We start from the raw sequence: 23,614 nt of genomic DNA, 5'->3' as shown, positions 1-23,614 counted from the left end.
AAGCCTTGCGCCATAAGGTGAGATTGCCATATCTTTTTCTCACCACACTTTCTAACGAAGACCCATTAGTCAATAGGTTTTATGTTAGGAGGTGTTGGCATCACTGGCTCAAAAACCTTTCTCTTTGTTAGAGAATCCAACTTAACCTGGATCGCATCTTTCCATTTAGGCCAAATTTCTCTACATTCGTATTCATTCATCAACGAAGCGTGGTTCGATATCATCAGACTCAACAAACTCATGCGTGACTACATCATCAATTATGATGGAGTTACTATCCCACGTCTTATGTACACTAGTGTAATTTTCATAGAGCTCTATATTCTCAGGAATAGGTTCTGATGTCGAGGCATCCCTCAACGATAACCATAATTCTCATGAGACGGATTTTGAGTGTCGATGATCCAAGGATTGGGTTGTGTCAAAGCATCCTTCGAACCCACGGACCTCCCATGCATCCTAGCTGGGGCCATGGCCTGTAATGCCAGAGTGCCACTCTCCTTGGAGTTGGCGCCATGCCTACCTCTATGTAGGGTGGTGCTACGTCCTCTCGTAGGGACATCCTTCCTTGCAGGCATGTTTGCAACATATTTGTGTGATCTCGTCACTTTAATAGGGATCGAGATGAGACATAGTGGGGACAGACCACGATAATTCCTGTCGCTCCTGCTGAACATTAGTGTTCTTATCTCCCCCTAACGATGGGAAGACTGTCTCATCAAAGTGACATCCGTAAATAGTGGTAAGGAGATCGCCTAGCAAGGGCATTTAGTTGCCCATTCGTCTGTAAGGACCCATCATAAAGCGCTGTGGCGACGCAAGTGGCACATAAATTACACACTCAAATATGCCTAAGTACGATACTTGTACCCAGTCACTAGATGTAATGCAGACGTAGATTGAGCGGCGGTGGGTCGTAGACAAATTAGCATAGCTGCATGCGATATTGCATCACCCCAAGCGGATATAAAGAGATTAGTGCGCATTACCAATGTCCGGAATACCATCGTAGTCATTTTCGCGAGACCACTTGGGTGTGTACATGGGAATGTGATGTCCGACATCAGTCCTATTGCAATAACCATCGAAAGTGTTCGATGTAAACTCTCTAGTATAGTCAAATCCAATTGACTGAATAAGATAATCTGGGGAGTGAGCCCATTGTCATATGATATGTGCTAGGAGTGTAGCATAAGCAGCATTACAAGTGGACAATGGCACAACACGTGACCAACGTGTTTGCATTCCAACCAACATCATGAGATATTTAAACATTCGCAAGTTGGTTGAATCAGTCGACAAAATCCCCACGGATTCTATGTAAGAACAAAATGAGTATTTTCATATCATTTGCAAAGGACGGTCTCAGTCCTAACTTTCCTAAGGAACGGACTTTGTAAATCGAGCGAGAGGCTTTAGAAGCAACCAATGAGGATTTTGGTTGGGCCTAAGCATTTGAAACGCTATTTGAAGCAAAGTTGGTGATTTCAGCATCACCTGGGGAGCCATCACCATGATGGACGCCATCCATGGAGTCATGGATAAGGATTGCGCTAGCCCTGGGCTAGTGGTGGACGGAGGCGGTGCCCTAGGCAGCAGCGTCGGTCACACTTAGTCCAGGAATCAACTTTTGATTCATGCTTCTTTTCGCTCGAGAGAAAGGATGTCCATGTGAAGTCTTTAGTAGACAGATCATCATATCATGACTAGGATGACCTATCCTGTTGTGACAAAGCCAATATGTGTCTAAATCTAAGAGATCTTCTCTCATAACCTCATTAGATTTAATAGCTCGAATAATGACATAGAGTCCATTAGAGAGACACATAAACTTCTCTAAGATGCACCTTTGTTCGCAATCGTTAGAGGTATTACAAATGAACACATTTCCGTTCTCTACATGCGTTTTCTCATGAAATCCATTGGCTATTCATATGTGTGATTTACCCTATGAGTGTAAAGAGTTTCTGTGACAGTAATCAAGGTGCCATTTGGCCAGGGGAACTTGGGCTATTCCATGTCCTTAAATTAATACTGATGGCCTAGCCATCGTAGTCACAAAGTCATATGCTTATAATCAAAATGGAGTCATAATGAAAAGAACTCAAAATTTTATTCATAAGCCAACAGAGTTACATCATTGTCTCTTTGACCAAAGAAAATCTAATCCAAAATGCTAGCTAATGCAAAACAATGGTAGTTGTCTAACTTCTTTCGGTAATTCTAAAATAAATGTGAGCAGGTGAATAGAGAGATGTCGGTGGAGCAAGGCTCGCTTAAGTACCACTAATCTCAAAACCTTCCTAGACATCACACTTACTTGGGTGAGCCTACTTTGAAGAGAGACTAAATCATTTGCATCTACTACAAAAATATATGGCAATTGCCCATTACATCTCTTGGAAAAATAAAGACTTAAATAGAATTCGCGATCTATTGATCCCAGCCAGATTGTAGTCTTTAACCCTTCACTCTAGATCATCTTCTTGATCTTCTTGTTCCATATAGTGAGCTTCTCTTGCTTCACAATATGCTTTGTAGGCGGTAACAATTTCTTCACGAGCTCTACAAATGTGTGCCCAATGACCGGATACTCCACATTGAGAACATACATCTCTTTGCTCAGACTACATTGATTGAGGCGCTTTGAAAGAGTCATTTAGATGGATCTTCGTGTTGGTGGCGCCACCAACATAGTCAGAGGCGTTGCCTCCCTCTCTCTTTCCACGTTGACCTCTTCGGTTATGTGTTCGCCTATTTTGGAGGTTACCTTCCCAAGTAGAGCAATTATATGGACCAGAACGTCCAGAAGTATCCCTAAGATTAGGGTTTCGCTCTTGGGGCCCTCTCTTAGGGGCGCGACTATAATTGGATTCCGGAATATGCTCTGTTTCTACGGATCTCAAATTATAGTTCTTCACAAGGATGTTGTCATGCTTTTCAGCGACATTCATAGCTCCAATGAGCTCATGAAACCTTGTGATCTGTCCTGTAGTAACATCGATTCGATAGTTCTTAGCAACCGTCAATGTAGAGACGGGGAAGGTAGAGAGAGTCTTCTCAATCAACATCGCATTTGTGATCTCTTTACTACAGAATTCCAATAAGGATTTAATGCAAAGTGCTTTCGAGTTGTAGTCAAGAACTGACTTGAAATCACATAAGCGGAGGCTATGCCATCTCACTTTTAGGTCAGGAAGCAGGGAGTCACGTACGTTGCCAAATCTTTCCTCGAGTGAGACCCACAGACTTCTGGGGTCTTCTTAATTCATACACTCGTACTGGAGCGAATCATCCATGTGACGAGTCATTAGGATGATGGCTGTCACCTCATTTGCCCTAAGGCTACTCTATTTGCTTCCAAAGCTTGTGCTTGCTCAATAGTTAGCATGTCCTGGCTAGGCTCGAGAATCGTATCCAGGATTCCATCGGCCTTGAGATTCTGGCTGACATCACGAACCCACCTGTGATATCTAAAGCTAGTTGTTCCCAATGGAGCAAAGTCCAATTTGTTCAGGTTACTCATCCTTGAAATAGGTCGCCAGAAAATTTGACAGAAAAAAGTGGTCGGAAAAAGTCACTGGAAAGTTGACCGGAAACGGTCAACCGACGTTGACCGGTGCTGACGTGGCTCTGGTCCTCTGCTGACGTGGCGGTGTCTCTGCTGACGAGGCTATGCTGACTGACTTGCTGACGTGGTAGAGTTGCTGACAGTGTGCTGAAGTCAGCGGCTTGGGCCCTGAGCTACAACTTGGGCTTCTGGCCTTCGGCTTGGGCTCCTGGGCTGCCTTTTTTTTCTTTTTCTTTTTTTTCTCTCTCTGCCGGTTTTTCTGCAAAAGGTTCAGGTGGCTGGTTCACTGACCTTTAGGCTGGTTTTCACTATTTTTCGTCCGGTTCCAGAATCTTGGTATCAAATCGATGCTTCTGGAAAATTTAGGTAGCAATCGGAGGTCCAGAAGGTGGTGAACCGGTGGAGTGTTTTCTGCGGGTGGTTTGAAGCTTCCGGTGGCCGGTTCGTTAGGTTTCCGGCCTGTTCCGGTTGTTCTGCTGCCTGTTCTAGACTCCTGCTGTGTATGGCTTCAAGGTGTGATGTGGTGGCAGAAAATGATTCAAGGTTTTGTATTCGAATTTAGGGTTTTTGCTTCTTGAATCAGGGTTTGGCTATTTGTTTTAGGATAAAAGTTTGGTGCTGATAACATGTTTAAGGAAAACTGAAATTGGGAAAGAATTGAGTTGTACTTTTATTGATAAGAGGGGCTTCTTTATATAGAGGATTACACGACATAGAATCAGAGTTCTACAAGGAAACATTACAAGGCATAGAATCAGCTAGAGTTCTACAAGGAAACGTAATATTACAATTGATTGGATATCTCCAAGATTCTCTGATATTATCTCTAATTCTAACCCTATTATCACTATGTCAAGTAACCTAGAGTTTGGGTGTAGACCCCCGTATTCTTTTTATTTATTTTATTTATTGTTTATTTTAATTTGTCGAATAACGTAGGAAGCTACGTATTCGTATGGTACACAAGTATTTGCGCTTAGATTAAGACTTTGAGGCCATTTAAAGGATTAAGAAATTTAGAGAAAAATCCAATTTGGGACTAGGAGATTATTTTTTTAAAGTTTCGAGGCTTAGGACAAGCCCGGAAAATTTTCCTGAAAGGATTCGGTGAAGTATCGGAGGAATAAGGATGATTGGAGATGTAATTTCGGAGTGAGCTTAAGGAAAATTAAGTGAAAAATGAGAATGGAACAGCCCAAGCCCATTGGCCCAAAAGGAGGGGCAGATTCTACTTTTCACAATTAAATTTGGGAGAGGTATTTAAGGAACACATCCCTCTCAAACCCTAGCCACTTCCCTCATTTTCTCCTTTTCCTCTCTCTCTCTACCCGAGACTCTCTCTCTAGCCCTTCGCCGGAAATCGTCGCCGCCATACCGCCGCCGTCGCCGGAATCCGGATTTCAACCAAAATTTCCAGATTTTCTTCTCTTCATCCCCTCTTTCCATTTCTCTAACCAAAATCATGAAATTTAGCCATTCAATCCCCCAAAAACCCTAGAACCCGAAGCTAAAATTGGGGCTTTTGTGATTTCTTCTTTCCAAGCTCAAATCAAGGTATTTTCCATCCTAATCTAGCCTCTATTCCTTCGGTCTATACGTCTTTCTTACCAAATTCGAGTTTTTGATTTCCATTTTTGATTTTTGGTGCATGAACCCGATTTCTTCTTAAACCATGAAGCTAGGCTATGGGTTTGGCAAGGATTTTTGGTAAGGATCTATCCATGCAACCTTGTTTTCGAGTTTTTGGTTGAGATGTTGATTATGGACGGATTTGTAGGTGAAGAAGGCCAAGGAGAAGGAATATGACGTGATTTTTGAAGAAGAAAGGGTAAGGAATGGGTTTTGGACAAACCCTAGAATTTTTGGAATTTATTTGGTTGATTTGGTTTATGTTGAGCTTTTGTTGTTGTTGGAAAAATTGTGAAATTAGAGATTTGAGGATGGTTTAATTAGTAGGATTTTATTAGCATGATTTTCTTAGTGTTGGAATTTTGTTGTGGAAGATTTGGTGATTATTGTGGTGCAGTTTTGGCCAAAAGAAAAAGAAAAGGAAGAAGAAAGGAAATGGATTTGTTTTTGGAAGAAAAGGAAAATAAAGAAAATGGTAAAAATTGGATTAAAGGAGGTTTTACGGTGGTAAAGTGGTAAAAAAGTGAAGAAGGTGAAAGTAAAGGTAAATTCGGTAAAAAAGGAGGTAAAAACTAAAAGAGAAAGTGTGGAGGTAAAAATAATGGTAAAAGTGAAAAGGTGAAAAAGGAGAAGTAATTGGGTAAAAGTAAAAGTAAAACTTTATTTATAATTATTTATTTATTTGTTTTTAATAAATAAGAATTATTTACTTATTTATTTTTAATAAATAATGAATAATGGTAAATAAAGGATTACTTGGTCAAAAGTCAGAAGTCAAAGTCAATTAGTCAAAAGTCAACTCCGAGAGTTGACCATGGTTGACCGACCTAGTAAAACGTGAGGATCGACTCGACTTTAGTCGCTCGGATTGGCGAAAGTTTTGCGGAGCGATAAGGACGTTTTCCTTTTTAAGAAAGAAGTTAGTTTTCCAAATTGGTAAAGGTTGAAAGAAATAATTAATTGCCTCATTGAAATAAAAAGGGTTTAGTGTACACGGTTACTTAAGGTTGATCCTGATGTTTACCTGGATAATTACTTACAAATTAAGTAATGGTTCAGGAAACACGATCGTTAAGGAAGCTTAAGCGGAAAGCATCAGAGTGTGGAGTACGCCGGCATTTTCCAGGTAGGGTGAGCTGTCCCTTCCTTATTAGAGGCTTTTCGATATATGTGGAATGCTCTAGTATAATATTATGTTGCCTGCAAGTATGTTTTTGGTTGTTCATTAGTCGATGCCTCGTGATACATGTGTTTTCAGAAACGGATAATTGTTGATTGCGAAAACCGAGGCTAGACTTGCATGTTGAGATACTGTACCCTTTTGTATGTTGTGTTTGTGACCTGAAAGTGAATGGGACCTAGACGCGTAGATTCCTAGGGATCCCACGGTGTCGATAACCGTGAACCTCTGGAGGGGGCTGTGCTCCTATGTTTGTCAAGGAAAGGTAAATACAGACAGTGAACCAGTCATAGGAGACTTAGAGCCAGGAAATGGACACTTTCGCTACTTGTAGTCACAAGGACTACAGAGTAGTTGGCTGGTTCTCGAACTCAGGACGAACCAGGTCGGTCACCGATTTATTTTGGTTTAGTGGGCAAGTAAGTATCTCGGAGCTCCAAATTGTGTGAAGCATACTGCATATGATTTCCTGAAACGAAACAACTGTGATTGTTTTTGTTTGCATTTGTTTTACTTGATTTTACAAATGCGCGCCACCTATATTCTAGTAGCTATGTTTTACCTATTAGATTTCAAACCTAACTAAGGTTGGGTCGGCCCCTATTGGGCTAGCGAGGACGAAATGCTCACCCCTACTTTTCAGGTTATTACGAGGTCATTCTGGACGATTTGGATTAGAAGTGGGTCGTTGGCCAAGTTCGTGTGTTGCTGTTCCTGTTGCTTGAAGTTCTTCCCTTGTGGTATTCCATCGTTTTACTCGTTTTTCATTCCATGTTGAACTCTGTGAGGTCCGCCCACCTAGGAGCGCGCCTCACCCCTTTTTTCATTCCATAGTTGGGCACTGCTGCCCTCTTTTGAAATCATTCAAATTTAACAACCCAAATGGAAGACTTCTTTTCAGGCAGTATTATAGCAATGAGGATGCATTTGCCATATCAGGAACCATGCATGGTTTACTCCTCCTTGAGATCCGTAGGAATAAGCTGACTTGCAATGGCTTGGCTAAAATTCTTGATTGTTGTCCTCGACTCAAGATCCTTGATTTGCGCAGGTGTAAAAACCTGAAACATATAACCCCAGATTTGGAAATAAGATGTGTTGAAAGAATTAAGAAGTTGTGGCTCTGCGGGCCGATCGATCCCTCTAGTATATCAGACTTGAATTTGGTGGGCAAACCATGTTATTAATTGTCTTCTTTTTTATTTTATTTTATTTTATTTTTTTTATGTTCTCTGTCAATGGTTTTCTTTCTCATGTTACCATGAGTCTTTTTGGTCATGAACTTTGCTGCAGAGTTTTTGTTGTTATTACCATTAGACTAAAAGGTAGATCAATAATAAACCCAGATTTCATAACTATAGGTTACTGGTCTGGATTGTCATTCATAGATCGGTACCAGTCAATCTACCAATTTTGAGATCCTCGCTTCGTCTCATGTACTTTTACTTGTTTGCCTCAAGGAAAAATGGTCTGACGTTAGGTTTTTGTTTGCAATGCATTTTCTATTGCAGATCTGATTTTGGCATTTGTAGAGTTGCTATTTGGCCTTTGGTTTTTGCACTAGATCTGAGTTCACTAGCTTGTGGAGTGTTCAAGTGACCTCCATTTCTCTCGGCTCAATTCCCTCCTTTAAACATTAGATTTTGTTGCTTCAATGTACAGTAACTAGGTTGTTGTGTTGTCCAATTGGATTTGTATAGTTGACTGTTGAACCCAAGAACCCATTGCTTCTTCTTGATCTTCGAAATGAGTTGTCGTAGTTTCCTTATGCATTTGAAGATCAATTATAGTGGGTTTGGTTAAGGTGGAGCTATAGAGGTGTTCATCAATGGCGAAATTGGATGAGAAATGAGGAAGAAGGAGATAGAATTAAAAATTTATACAAAAAAAAAGGTAGAATAAAAAAAATTAAAAGAAGGTCTTTTGACCATTTTTTTCATCCCCATGTGCTTGTCATGTGATCAATTTGACGGAGCCGTCACAAAAATTGGACGGAGGCACCTCGTTTATATCAATATAAGACTTTGGGTATCAAATTGGTACATTTGAGAGTTTGGGTATCAAATTAGCCTTGGCACAATAGTCTGGGGACGGTTAATGAATTTTTCTCATTCTTCAATCTCTTGATTCTCACTCCTTGCTTCAACTTGTCCTAAGCCATTTAAAGGGAGTAAAATGCGTCGCAAGAGCTTCTAAGCCTAACTGGTCTCTTCAAAAAAAAGGTGTGTCAGAATCACAAGTTCCGATTGGGTCACCCAAATGGATATGCCGCGAGGGTTTCGCTTGTTGCGGCTTCTACATGATCAGATGAATATTTCCTATGTTTTTAGTGCATTTCTCTCTACATTTTACTTAGTTATTTCCTTAACATTATCATTTCTAACTTAGTTTTTGTTTTTAGGTACTTTTGAGTCTAAAATGAAGGCAAGGAGGAAATAAGGCTCATAAATGATTAGAAATGGAGAAATGAAGCTTTCCTAATCCTACGAGGAAAATGAATCCTAGTTGAAGTAGGAATCCTAATGCAACTAGGAGTGAGCTCGGAAAAATGGTGTTCTGAAATGAGAAATGACAGAGTCCCAGTTGGACTAGGAAACCTGATGACACTAGGAGACTTGATGAGGCTAGGAGATGCGGTGTCTTCAAGATGACTCAAGATAGTTCAAGAATGTTCTAGAATGCACAAGAATTTCGGCAAAAGAAGAATGCGCTTTGAAATTGTCCAATTTAGAAGCCTGGCCCAAAGATTGAAGCATGTGACTTGCACATGAGTTTCTAGACCCTTCTTGATGTCTTGGAAGAATCCTAAAACAATTCTAGTTGGTCTTTCTGTGAATTACATAGAAGATTCAAGAAGATTTCGGAAATCCCAAAAAAGGAGAGTTTTTAGGAATCTGCCTGTGCACATCAATCAAACTTCGACAGATCCCCGAGGACAGATCATAATAAAACAAATTTCGATCTATATATGTTGGAAAGCTACAGATGTCTAGTTTCCAGAGATTTTTACAGTTCATCAATATCAATTTTCTAGAAGAAGTTATGGCCGATTTAGTGCACGGAAGTCAATCTGCCCGGAAATCGATTTTGTGTGAATAAGGAGAGTTTGGACAAGAATATCTTTTGGGATGAGTTTGGGAAGGTCTCTACTCCATATTTGATCTGATTTTGAGGATATATTGCAGCCATGATGATATGGACCAATGAGAAAATTCAAGAAGAAATCTACATCAACACAAAGAAGGAAGGAGAATCAGAATTGAAGACGGAGAGCTAGGGCTTGACGTCTAAAGCTTCCTCTATATATACACACCTATGTTGGACGTTTTTGGCATCTTCCTTCACTTCATTCAGCCATTTCTCTCCCTCCATACATGTTCACCTTTTCCACAATTCAAAAATATCATGAAACCCTGAATCAAAATCGCAAATCCTCCCCTTTACTCTCTAAATTTCGGATCCTCTCCAATTGTTCAAGACTTGAAGCCGTGAAGCAAAGCTCCATCATCTCCAACACATCCTTGCCGTGAGCCTCATCATCCTCCACCACCTTTGAAGACCTTCTTGTGTTCTTGAAGTTTCTTTAAAAGTGTAACCATGACCTCTATTATTTTGTTTTCCGGTTTATGTTCTTATAACCTTGTAAACAATTTCACTTGCGTTCTTGGACTTTGTTGTGGTTGGATGTTTCAACTTTTTGTTAGAATAAAGAGCATGTTTTGATGTTTAGTTTTCGAATACTATGAAGCATGATAAACGTTTTGGGATTTTCATATAATAATTTGCGATTTCTTTATGTGTTATTGGATGTTTGTTGATTTTGTGCTTCAATCCCACCTTTTATGTGTTTATCTTAGTTGGTTCGAAACAATTAGGGTTGCATGTAATTGAATCCAAATTAAGATTTGCTTGCGTTCTAGGTCTTAATTGCTTAAATGGAAAACCTATAATTTCTGTGGTAAATCAACAATGAGTCTTGCATGCTTGTATGGAGTTCCAACTTGTGTTCTTGGCTTAATTCCATCAAACTTTCAATGATCTTTATGCATTAAATATGTTTTGTTAGTGAGTAGCATTCTATGACTAGCATTGCATGTTTAATAGGGTTAACTATGGTGCATTCATCTTGTTAATTTAATTTAGGGAAGTAATAAGGACTTTGTATGCGTTCATCTCTGTTCTTGATTGATTTCTTCCAATTACATGTTTTAATTCGTGAATTATTATTTGGTGTTTTGTTTTCGTGTTAATAGTGGTTGATTACATCATGCATCTTTGCCGTCCCCTTTATCTCTTCTTGATTCATGGATTGATTGATCATTGTAAATTGGTTAATTTAGTTTAGTAAATAAAAAAAATTTCGAAACCCCCCTTTTAATTCTTTGTAATTTTCGTAAATATTGTATATTTGTGATTAATATTCTTTTCTTTGACGTTTAAATGACAGGAGCACCCTCAATCTACGGCTAGAACGATACCCTACTTACTCATACTACAATTCGACGTAGGGTTTTAAATTGGCACTCACTTTGAGCGTATCACTACACCTCAAATCATGCAACAACACCACCAAGGATCGAATGAGGATGAAAAGACGAATCAAATGGGACTAGTGTGGTGCTAATCGGTGGTTGGATGGTGGAGAACCCATTGGGTTTGTGATCTGGCTTGGGTCTGGTCGGCTGAAGAGAAAAATTAGGGTTTCTGATTTAGGCCGTGGTGGAAAATGACTTACCATTTTTAGTAAGTTCCTATTTATACTCCTTTTTGAAAATGATAAATTTAGTTTTCTAACCATAACTTTCACGTACGAACTCCGCTTTAGGCGTGTTATGTGTCTATAGACTCAGTTTAATGTTCCATATGACTCTCAACAAGAAAATTTCCCAATATGGTTATCCTATAAAAAGTCAAATCCTTGGGCCCCTTAATCGTTAAAATAGATTTTGAGGAAAATAAAACTTAAAGTAAAAGACTTGAATATAGTAATTAAAGAGGTGAACTAGATACGGGGCGTATTAGATAGATCAAGGCATAATTGACTTCTTTAGTGGCAAACTTTTAATTGATTGCATTCTTGGAAAGGTTTATGTTCCTTGGCATATCAAGATCTTGGTGGAAGATATCAAAAGGATTGCAGCCTCTTTTGCTTTTATTAGATTTAGGTGTATCTTTCTTGAGGCTAATTTCGTAACTGATAATTAAGTTAGCTGCTTTTGATCTCAAAGATAGGGACTCTGCTATTTGGCGTAGCTGCCTTACCCTTTCTGTGTTTCCAACATTTCATTTGAATTAGCTGGAAGGGGGTATTTGTAGAGGGTTTTTGGTGGGGTTATTGACCCAAAGCACCAAAATTGGCCAAAATTATCCCACTCATCCCACCAACATATTTTTGTTCTCACTAACCCAATTTAAAATGAAATGACAACTTTGCCCTTAACCTAATTACAAAATCACTGCCACTGCCACTTATATATCTCTGTCTCTCATCCTGCTGGCCGGAGTCGCTCTCTCTCTCTCTCTCTCTCTCTCTCTCTCTCTCTCTCTCTGTGAGTATGTAGTAGTCGACATAAACCTAGCTAGCTAGCTCACAACATACAAATCGAAAAGACTATCTTCCTTCCTTCAATCTTTTGTAGAGTAGCACAATAACTGCATTGAAATCGGCGATCGATAGGCGAGTAGTTGACGTCGTAGCAGCAAAAGTAGGCTTTCGACAATGGCGTTTGATCAGATTTTCAGTCACCACGCTCTCTACTTGCTAAACGCCGTCGTTGGACATTGATCCCTCTAAGCTCAAGGTTGGATATCTATTCTGTCCTCATCATTGTTGAGTTTGGCTTCGTGATGGCAACAATAATGTTGCAGAGCTCTATGACTTTGGTCTTTAGGACGGTTGTTGAGGGTCGGTTTAAAGTTCGCGTGCTCCTTGAGGTTTGTGCCTGGGAAGGTTTCTCAAAAGTTTGTCCAAGCTGATGGGTGATAGGAGCAAAAAGTGTGATGATATTATTGAACATGTGCCCCATTTTAGCCTTATTTCTCCCTTAGTTTAGTGTTTTGAGTCATTAAGTCATTTTGAGAGTCTTGTTGAGTGTTTGGAGTGAAATAGGCGGAAAAAGTAAAATTCATGAAAAATCCTAGCTGGATCAGGATTCCTCACTGTCGACTGTTTTTGCGGTCTTTACATTTTAATTCCCTTTATTTTCTCTAGAAAATTCTGATATTCTCCTACTTGTTGTAGGAAACATTGCCTGGTGGAACTCTTGGAAACAGCAATGATGGAGTCATAAAATAAAGCATTAAGATATTTGACCAAGCAATGAAGAAAGAAAATAAAGGAGAAAGACGTTTTCAGTTGGGGAATAAAGGAGAAAGACGTTTTCAGTTGGGGAATAAAAGAGAAAGATGTTTCAACTGGAAAATAAATGAGAGAAAGATGTTTCAGCTTGGAAATTAAAGGAATTGCCCCATTATGAGAGGAGTTAAGGCCTTAAAGGAGATGTTTCAGTTGGAAAATTAAAGGAATTATGATGCAATCTCATCCGTCCAATGATGAAGGGTATGATCGACAAAAGCCAACCAATGCTCCCCTATAAATAGGCAATGTCCATAACAAAATTAGATCACTTCCCAGCCAAAATAATTCCTTGCCTATCACTTCCTGGCCAAAAACCATTCCAAGACTGCCCAATTCACTCCCAAAACCTCCATCTCCTACAAGACCGTGACCACCATCCATCCATCAATCTACGAAGCTCTTAGGCGCTGAGTCAAGGACGCTCCACCACCATAGCAGAGACGAGTTCATCACCTTGTTGTAAGCCGCTGAGGAAAGCTTCAAAGTGTAACTATGACTCTACTTATAATTTTTGTTTCGGTTTTTTGTGTTTGGATTTGCGAGTTGTGTAATTGGAGACATGAAATTTTCAGAATATTTTTATTAATATTTTTGAGATTTTCAGTTTATTATTGAGTTAATTTCGAGAATTCTTTTATGATGCCTGTTACAATCTTGTGCCCTTTTATGTGTTTAGGTAATTTTCAGAGTTAGGTTAATAAGTTTGCATTCTAGAATAACGGTGAGAGTTCTTGTGTGTTTGCTTAATTTGCCAAGAGTAATTGTTATTTGTTAAGATGCTGAGTTAAATAAGTAGTAATTAGTTCTAACGGGTGGTAAAAATCATGCTTTAATGATTAAATGATTCTGGAAATTATGTGTTAAATTCTATGTGTAATGGTTAATTTGCACGTGTGAGTTGATTCGAGGGTTAGATAATACTACTAGTTAAGAGAATTACGCTAAGTGTTTTCGAAAATTAGTAGTATTAGGCTTGGTAAGGACTTTTCCTATCCAAGCCTACATTAGAATGAATCAGATAAGTGGATTGATCCGCTGAGGCTTTTCATTTGAGCTCTTATCTAGGCATTAAAGATGGGCACATTTTTGTAGCATGTTGAAATGGATTTTCTATTTTTACACTTAGTAATTTCTGAGTGGTATTGGTCTAGGTTAGGGAAGTCGATCATTGTATATAGTTTTATTTGTTTCGTTTTTATTTTAAGTAGAATAGGAACCAAATTTGAAAACCCCCCATTTTATTCTTTTATTTGTTAATTGACCTTTTTGTGTAGGTGTACCCTACAATCCCCGGACTGAACGATCTCTGCTTATCCTATACTGACAACTACATTTTGCAGGGTTCAATTGTGAGGCTATTTTAGCCGCATCAATGGGCTCGATGGGTTTTGGATCTTGGGCACCATAATGTATTTAATTTTTGTTTTAATTTTGGCTTGGTTACTGGTGGTATAGTATTTGCTGCAATTTTGAGTTTAATCTTCAGCTTTCAGTTATTTTTGCTATTTATGTGTAAGCATCTTTATAAATTGGAGGTAGTGTTCTAATTTGGAGTTTAATTAACTCTCAATAAAAGTTTTATCAGAGGATAGTAAAGGTTATTGGAGGGCAATAGAGGTCTGTTAAAGGTTTATTGGGGGGAGGAATAGACGTCTATTGGAGGGCAATACATGTTATAAATTTATGTAATCTCCTTGTTTTTTTCCTTAATCAAAGTTTTATTGGTCTAATTTTACGGAGATTAGTTTTCATTCCGGCGACCGAAAATTTTATTGGAGGGCAATAGACGTCTATTGGGTGGCAATAAAGGTTTATTGCCCCTCTGTTTTTTTTTTTTTTAGGCCAATGGGGGGGGGGGGGGGGGAGGGGGCAATAAACCTTTCCGGTGATTTATGAGATCACCGACAACCTCTTTGGGGACCTCCAGCGAGGTTTTCAGAGATGTTCGGTGGGCAGCGGCTAGTGATAGGATTTCGCGCGACCGGTGACATGATTCTTGCGGAAGGTGACTGGGCCTTGGCGAAGTCTTTTATGATTTCTCTCTCTTCCATTCTCTCTCTCTCTCTCTCTAAATAATAAAGGGATGAAGGTAAAAATAGTCTAAAAAATAAACAAAAAAACAAAAACAAAAAACTTAATGGAGTATTAGGGAAGACTTTCTTAGAGTGTTTTAGGTAAGGGGGAATTAAAAAAACTTAATGGGATAAGTGAAAAAAAAATCTCTAGAAATGGGGTAAATGGACAAAATCTCTTTTTGTTAGGGTTATACGTAGTTGTGTTTCTATTTTTCTTCAATTATCACAAAAAAAAAAAAAAAAAACAAATAAACTTTGTAAAACTGAAACTGTTTGGCAATGTTCCATAAATAGGCAACCATTTTGCACGGTTTGGGGCGCACTAGAGTTGCAGCCGTTGGATTATTTTGTGCTCACGTTAAAAGGCCACAGACTGCTGTGTTTCTAGTTTGCTTTTGAAGCTTCTTCTACTCCCAGTTGGCTTCCCGAGAACAAACATCGCCTTTGGCTCTGCTCCAATCAAGTAAGTGTTCCTGCTCGAATCTCTCCATTTCTGAGATACCCAAACACTGAATCGGCTCTTCTCTTACGCCTGTGCTTCTTTTATTGCTTCTACTCTTACGTAATTTAGTTTATCACTGTCGAGCGAGTTAGATTTATTGTAGGATTACCATCTGTTTGATAGAGAAAGGCTTTGCTTGGTTTATTGGAATTGAATGACAAAAGATGAAAAGAAACACTCATGGATTATCATACTAAAAGATGGCGTCACTATGTTTCAAACATCATGTTTATTGTGATTTGGCTGGAATTAGAAGCTAAGTAACAGACACTGTGTGGCAGTGGATTCAGGAGCACAGGAAGTGATTGCATATGAAGGAGAGGCCATTTTAGAACCATACGAGGGTATGGAATTTGAATCTGAAGATGCTGCAAAGATATTTTATGATGACTATGCCAGACGCCTTGGATTTGTCATGCGTGTCATGTCATGTCGTCGATCCGAAAGAGATGGTAGGATTCTCGCTCGTCGACTTGGCTGTAATAAGGAAGGTCACTGTGTTAGTATTCGAGGTAAATTTGGACCCGTCAGAAAACCGCGAGCCAGTACAAGGGAGGGTTGTAAGGCAATGATTCATGTCAAGTATGATAAATCTGGTAAATGGGTGATTACAAAATTTGTTAAGGAACATAACCATTCACTTGTGGTGTCTCCACGTGAAGCACGTCAAACAATGGTCAGTAGTTTTCTTATATTTAGTAATATTTGCCAGTTCCTATATATAATTGGACTTTCAATTCTGGGGATTATTAGTGTCTCACATGTTTCGACTTGATATGTTACTTGACTGGTATCCCCCTTTTAGAAAGAATTTTTATGTTCCTAGCCTGAATGTTCTTCCATATGTGTGTGTGTTTGTGTCTTTCATATGCGCATATATGCAGGTACTCCATGTAGGAGCACTATGTGTGCTGTTTAAGATGACTAATTATATTACCCAGAAATATCTGCAAATTAGTACGAAATTTATTGTGGGAAGAAAAAAAAGATCTCTTTACATGTTTTCAGGGTGTTGAAAATGAAATTTTTTTCTCACGACCCTATTTTTAGCACACATGTGGTAATTACACTTTAGGACTAAGGACTGCTTTGGTATTACCTCTTAAGACATATGGTTTATTGATGGAAAAAATGCTACCCAATTAGATTTCAAAGTTTTACGTTATATGGTTGATATCTCTAGTATATCCTTGATTGTCCGCCATGGAAGCAAATATAGTGAAAGCTTCATAATTGCTGATTACTAGCCGTAGTGTTTGTTTGCCCATCTTCTACTTTCTATGTAAAGAACATGCTTTAATTTGGCCTCCTTATGTTTTATTTACTTATTTTTTACATGAGGACTTGGTCCTTTTTCAAGTTTATTATCCTCGTACAATGTAAACATTTATTTCATATAATTTTTACAATGAAGAGACTTATTGGGACTTAATGATTTAATAAACAAAAGGACGATAAATAGGGCTGTCCTCATTGACGAACTAGTGTTCAGTACTGCAAGATTGTAGACTGCTTACAAAATTTTGGGGAGTATTCGTACACGCCAGACCATTATCACAGTGGTGGAGCTAGAGAATTGTGATCATGTCTGTGTGTACTGATTCAAAGATATTACACGTGCTGCAAACACTATACAAAGCAGGATACATTTTATTCATCCCCTCGGAAGCTGAGTGTTTCTATTTGTGTGTTAGTTTGGAAATGTATGGAATCGTATTCATATGAGCTTCGTGTCTAATACCTGTGAGTTCAGATATATTGTGGCTATGTATGATATAAAGTTGAAAAGTCAATTTCTTATATGTGCCTTAAGTTCACACTTATTATTTCCTATGCTCTCAATTTTCCTGCAAACACTGGGGTTAGTTATCCTACTAACTGTGTACATTCTGTGCATTATTTAAGAAACACATGAAATATTTTATGCAAATAGACTAATAGTGTGTAATCATGCATGTTTTAATTCTTTGAAGTGATAATGCCAGATAAACATTAGATTTCTCTTATTGAAATATTGTAGAATCCTATTGTATGACTGCTTTGTTTCTCAAGCATCAAGTATGACCCACTTCTTTATTTTGTGTTTGTGTTCTCTTCTGCAGGATGAGAAGGATAAGAAAATTCAAGAATTATCTGCAGAGCTTCGGAATAAGAAACGCTTGTGTACAACATATCAAGAACAGCTAACAGCATTTATGAAAATCGTTGAAGAGTATAATGACCAGCTCTCCTTGAAAGTGAAAAACGTAGTTAACAATCTTAAAGAATTCGAATCCATAGATGTGGAGCTTACGCAGCGAGGATAGCCTCCTCTAACAGAGTGAGTACCTTATTGTTTAAAGTCCTTGGTTTCTGTTAAAATTGGGGTTATGTGTTATTGGTTTGGTAGGCATGCGTGAGCAATACGTGACTACAGCTTTGGTTGCTATGCATTTTTTTTCTTCTAAATCTTGGAAGTGAGATTCATTGAAACGAAAACAATACTTCATTCTCTTTCTCTTCTCTTTTACTGATATGAGATTTGATAAAAATTCTACTGAGTCAACAATAGCTCAATATCTTTTAAAGTTGCATTCAGGCAGAATGGACCTCAATGAATATATAGCACTACTGCACAAGAACCAAAAAAATTGGATGACGTCTTTATGCCTTTTTTTTCACCCCTTTCATCTCTGTGCAGCAACAAGAAAAAAGAGAGACAAAAATCCACGATGGGTTGTATTTCATAGGTATGCAACCACTGATGGAGCTACTGTATATGGTCCTCCATGTTCATGAGCTATGATGGTGTTTAAATTCCGTTGGTGTGGCTTGGAGCAACCAGAAAGCATTGGCAGGGCCCTTGGGCACATTTTCAACAGTAAAAGTCAATGGTAAAAGATGATAATATCCTAGTCATTAGGGATGCCTAGTTGTTGTCAAATAGGGCATGAGTAATCACTTATCCAAAAGATTCTAGATAGAGCAGATTGTATCCATTTTCCCAAAGCAGAAATTTGCTTTCACGCACATGTCAGTTAATAGCAGTTGGAATAGTTTTGATTCTCATGTGGTATTACAATTGTTCTTTTTTTTGTTCCCTTCAGGATTGAACTATCTATGTATATAGAGCACATAAAAGACTTGGGAGATTATGTGCCTTAAGGCGTCATTAGCATGCTAATATACCAGACTTTTTCTCAGCTATATCAGTCTTTCTGTGTTGGCCGGAAATGAATCTCAGAATTCTAAATAGCTTGTCACATACAAGATTCAACAAGTATTCAATTTATTATAAAGTCTTCCACAATTTCAACTCTCTTTTCTGGGATGGATGACCATTCCAAAGACAGTATCATACAGCTTTTTGGATTCTCAATTGGCTCTACCCCTGTTCGTTACCTTGGTATTCCTCTCATCACCTTGAAGCTTTGAATTCAAGATTGCTTTCCTTTGATTGATAAAACCGAAGCTTGTATAACAAGTTGGGAAACAAGATAACAATTGATTAAATTAGCGTTGGTTGGTAAGCATTCAGGTTTTTTGACCTCTCATTTAGGTCTTCTAAAGAAGGTTATGATGGAAAGTGAAAGTAGACTTCGCTATTGCTTTGTTTTTGCTTGGGTAGAGTGATAGGAGCATTTTAATGCGACGTTTTAAATGTTATTTCCTCATATTTACTTAGTTATTTCCTTAAATAAATCATTCTTTTTTTAGAAAGTTTCTATTTTTAGTAATTTTAATAAAAGTTTATATTTTTAGGTCCCATGGAGCTGAAATGAGCTTAAAAGGAGAAAGAGAAGCTAGAAAACGTTGGAAACAGCTAAGGCAGGGCACAAGGGTTGCAAAAATGAGCTGAAAAGAAGAAATGAAGTTTTCCGGGTCCAGCCAGGAAATCCTGATTCAAAATAGGAAACTTTGTCAAAACAAGACTCCTGAGTCAACCAGGAAGCATGGTCGGAAAAATGAAGACATATGCGAAAAGAGAGGAGTCCTGAAGGCACTAGGAGACCATATGGCTTGAAGATGACGCAAGAAAGCTCAAGATTCTTCTAGAATAATTGTGATTTTCGGCAAAAAGGAAGAGACCTAAGTATACTAGTGTTTCTTGGACACAAAAAGAGTGCATTTTAAGTGAAATAATTGTTTTGGCCGTGAGATATATAAGGGGGTATAAAAAGTGACGTTTTTGGGACTAAAAATATGTCCAGATACATTCCTGGAGAATTTCAAGGGATTGCAACAAGAAAATGTCCAAAACGAGTCTAGATTCATTGTCTAGGTTCATTCCTATTTCTTTGGCCAAAAATGAAGAGAAAAATCAGATAAATCATTGGAAAATTCAGCAATAATATATTTGAAGGATTATGGACTTTATGTGGGAGGCTTTTGATTGGTTGGATGACACAACAGGGCTTATGTGTCATTATTTGATTGGTTGAAGCTGTGTGATCCAACCAGATAATTCCTTGAAAATTAAAAGAAGATTCATGAAGCCTTGCCGTCCCCTATATATACCCCCACTCTCCAGACTTCTCACACATCTCTTCCCCCTCAGAAAATTCCAACGTCCAAAGTTCTCTCCATTCTCTAGTCTTCAGAAGCGTTGCGTCTTCGAGCAAGGAGGAGAAGAAGTCATGCAATACATCAAGATTCTAGCCGCCATCCACCCTTGTGTTGTCCCTAAAAGATTGCTTGCTTTTAAGGATCTTCGAGTTCATCGTCTCAAGACTTTGTCATTCATCTTTCACAGTGTATTTCATACTTTCTTTTGTTTTCCTTTGTTTGATTTCATAGAGTTATGAATTCTAGTTAACATGACGTTAAGGGCAAAGTTTAAAACATGTTTATATTTTTTGAAATAAAGTTGTCATTTCTATGTTGCTTATGTGAGATTGTTTGATTGATTTTGGATTACAGAAAACTTTTGCATGTTTATGTTCTTTGATTACCAACTTAGATATATGCATGTAATTGGAGCTAGATTTAGGTTAACAATTCACCTAATAGTTTTGTGAACCTATTTCATAAGTAGTAAAGGCTTTGGACAAAAGTCAAAATCAATTAAGGAGGATTGCAAATAGATGAACTTTTTCATACTAGGTTGTGCACTTTGGTTGACATTGTAATACCCTGACAATTTGTTATTAATTCCTAAATGCTTCGGGAATTATTAAAGTGTTCATTGGTGCGACTTAATGGTTCGAGGGTGGAGCGGAAATTATTTCAAACAATTATTCACTTGAAAATGCTTCGATTCGAGGGTTGACCTTTTATACATTAGGATTATGTGGAAACTTCCTTCACAAAAGTTGTAGAGTGTGTCGATACGAGTTCGTGGACATGCGGAACATGAAAATCGGAGTTCGTATGAAGAAATAATGGTATTTGGAAAAAGTTTCCATTTTTGAATAAATATAAATTTTGGGGAATTTTTCAGAAAAATCCTAAATTTCCGAAAATAGAAATCTGAGCTCTCTTCTCTCTCCTCCAATTGAAAATCGCTTGATTCCTTCCACCGGCGATTTCTTGCTCCTTCGGCCACTGTTCGACTTGAAATTTCTTGGGTTAGGATCACCTCGACCTTGAGCAAACTTCCAGTGGCAGCCTTGCACCGCAACACGGCCTGTAGCAGCGACGGGAAGCTCGACCTGATTTGGGTCCAAAATCGAGTCAACGCCGATATCTCTAGTTTTTGGCTACCAATCTTCGAGAATCTTGGCTTGTTGAACTCGCCTTGAGTTGCTGAACAACCTTTACGAAGGATTACGTCGAGTGGTAGACATTTTCACGTTCGTTGGAGTTGTCACCGGTTTCTGCAAATTTTCCGGCCAAACAGAAGCTTGCGAGGTAATTTCCAACCTCTTCCCATTGTTGTCTGACCTCGAGCTTGTTATGAAAGTTGTTCACCGTGTTGAGAAAAAGAGATGCATATAGGTTTCACCACCGTTCACTGTGGTTTGCGGTGGCGCTGCCGCAGTTTGTGGCGGTGGTTTCTGGCCACTTCCGGCTACCTCTGGGGCATTTTCTGCTCCTCATTGTGATCAACTAGTCGATACGAGCATTTCGATATATAGTTTGTAATTTTTGGAAATCGTATGAGCAAGTTATGAATTTTCCAAGTTTTAGGGTTTTCGGTTAGATCGGTTTTCTATCCGTGAGGATTCGGCCGTCCGATCGACTTGTAGTTTTGATATGTTGATCATATAAGTATTTCGGAGACCTTGGGTGGTCTCGATTTAAGTTTCGCCTCGATTGTCATTACTTTAGGAATTTTAGGGCAAATGGGAGTTTGAAATATAATCGTTTTCGATTCATATACTAAGTTAAGATCGTATTGTACTTAGGTGATTGACGGAGCGTATTTGATACCTTATCTGCTATAAGATAAGACGCAGTGGGATTTAGAGGTGAGTAAATCTCAACCGAGTTACTTAATATTCGGAATTGATTGATAATTGTAAATAGTTTTCAAAAATAAAGATTTGTTGAAATAATATGAACTCGATCGACTATGGTTCATAAGGCTATGGCTCACAGGTAAAAACATGAATTTAAGTATAAAATTAATTTCTTGGTTTTAATACGTATGAACTATAGTTGGTATTAGTGGTCATTCCTACGTGAATGACTACGTATATATATATTTACATGGAATATATATATTGGATGGTGTGACATGGGTGAAGTAATGATTAAGAATTGATTGAATTGTTATTTTGAGCATTTGTCTTACGAGCATACAATTATCATGATGTGTTGATTTTTGTGTAAAAGTGTGTTTTGCTTGAGGAAAGTATTTGAGTCAAGTGGACTTTCAAATGTTCGGTTGAGTATCGTTTATCACATTGGTGATCAAGGCAAGTATTTTCGTAAGGCTGAACGATTCAGTTAGAGCTCTAGTCTGTCTGCCAATGTACTTCTTGGGGAATAATTTTGAGATATTGTGTGCCTTTGAGTACAATGTACTTCTTGGGGAATAACTTTGGGTTATTGTGTGCCCTTGAGTACAATATACATCTTGGGGGATAACTGTGAGTTATCATGTGCCCATGGGTATATTTTGTTTTAAAAGAGTGTCGGTGTCCTTTCTTTTGTCGTCCATGTGGGACTTGATTTCGAATAAATTGTGGAGGTAACGTTGGTTGCTTTAATTTAATTTTGGTTTGAAAAATGATTAAACTGAGATTGTTGATTTATCTGGTCTTGAGTTTACTCATACGAGCTTCACAAGCTTACCGGGTTTGTTGTTCGCAATCCTGGTGCACTATTCCGTGGTGTAGCGGTTATTCCTGTAGGTGAGTACCACTAGGGCTGAGTTCGAGGCGTAGTTGCAGCAATGTAGGTTCAGAACTTGTTTTTGTTAGTGTACCGCTATCTTTGGTGTGCTCCTAGTGAGCGTTTACATTTGTATATCAGTTCTCTCGAGTTCTGTAAACGCTTGTTGATGTGATATTCGACTTAAGTGATCGAGTCTTTATTGACGTTTTGTTGTTGCTTAGATTAAATGGAAAAAGTTTCTATGCAAATTTTAGGAAGTTGGTTAAGTTATCGCATTTTGGATTCAAATATCTTTATTCAAAATCAAGGGCGTGACAGACATCCTTTCTTTGTTCTTCATGCATTGAATGTGTTCTTGAGTAGCTAGCTTTCTAGACTATGATTGCATGTTCAATAGGATTAATTTAGGTGCTTTCACTTATATTAATTATTCAAGGAAAGTAAAAAATGGGAAATCGTTTGCTTTTAACATTTCACATGGTTAACTTCTTTCTCATGACATAGAAAATCAACTATAGAATTTGTAATTGGATTTCTTGCATATGGATATGATTTTGATCTTTGTTCCTTGAATTCCACCTTTGTATATGTGTTTGTACATTTTCTTTATTTTATTTATTTAGTTTTTGATTTAATAATCCTAAACCCCCCTTATTTGTGTTTACTTGTATATATTTCTTTTCTTTGTTTTATTTTTGTAAATAATATTTTATACTTTTATTGATTTTTTTATTTGTTTATGCAATTACAGGTGTACCATCAATCCCCGGATAGAACGATCCCTACTTATTCTATACTGACAACTACATTTTGCAATGTTAAATTGCGCGCTTGTTTTTAGCGTACCAATTTTTGGCACCTTTGCTGGGGACTGAAAAATCACTTGTTTTTGTTTATAATTATTGTATATAAACTGTTTGAAACTTAGTTTAAATTAACTAGGATGTTATTTATATTGTTGGACACGAGTTTTAATTATAAGTTGTAAATTGAATGGAATAGGTGAAGTCTCTTTTGTTAATATTGGCCTAAACCCCTT

The 23,614-nt window shown here is 38.1% G+C and overlaps 1 protein-coding gene and 1 long non-coding RNA gene across 2 annotated transcripts; both read left to right on the top strand.

Annotated features, from left to right (window-relative positions):
• The first annotated feature begins 4,913 nt into the window (after nucleotides 1–4,913).
• LOC121052479 lies at nucleotides 4,914–5,381 on the top strand. Its single transcript, XR_005809205.1, has 3 exons — nucleotides 4,914–5,125; nucleotides 5,254–5,278; nucleotides 5,349–5,381. It is a non-coding gene; the product is annotated as an uncharacterized LOC121052479 (long non-coding RNA).
• Nucleotides 5,382–15,121: 9,740 nt separating this feature from the next.
• LOC112196232 (protein FAR1-RELATED SEQUENCE 5) lies at nucleotides 15,122–18,501 on the top strand. The gene is made up of 4 exons (XM_024336540.2): nucleotides 15,122–15,276; nucleotides 15,597–15,991; nucleotides 17,418–17,635; nucleotides 17,996–18,501. Coding segments are annotated over exons 1-3 (600 nt in total). The 5' UTR covers nucleotides 15,122–15,275; the 3' UTR covers nucleotides 17,622–17,635; nucleotides 17,996–18,501.
• The last annotated feature ends 5,113 nt before the right edge of the window (nucleotides 18,502–23,614 follow it).

The sequence above is a fragment of the Rosa chinensis genome, chromosome 4, assembly GCF_002994745.2.
Source record: "Rosa chinensis cultivar Old Blush chromosome 4, RchiOBHm-V2, whole genome shotgun sequence".
In the NCBI taxonomy this organism is placed as follows: Eukaryota; Viridiplantae; Streptophyta; class Magnoliopsida; order Rosales; family Rosaceae; genus Rosa; species Rosa chinensis.
The sequence above is the reverse complement of the archived record's forward strand: the minus strand, read 5'-3'. Positions and strand labels throughout refer to the sequence as shown.

Excerpts from the sequence above, each read along its gene's own strand:
- LOC112196232 (XM_024336540.2), top strand. Across the intron at positions 15,992-17,417 it reads GTGAAGCACGTCAAACAATG|GATGAGAAGGATAAGAAAAT; the intron begins GTCAGTAGTTTT and ends TCTCTTCTGCAG.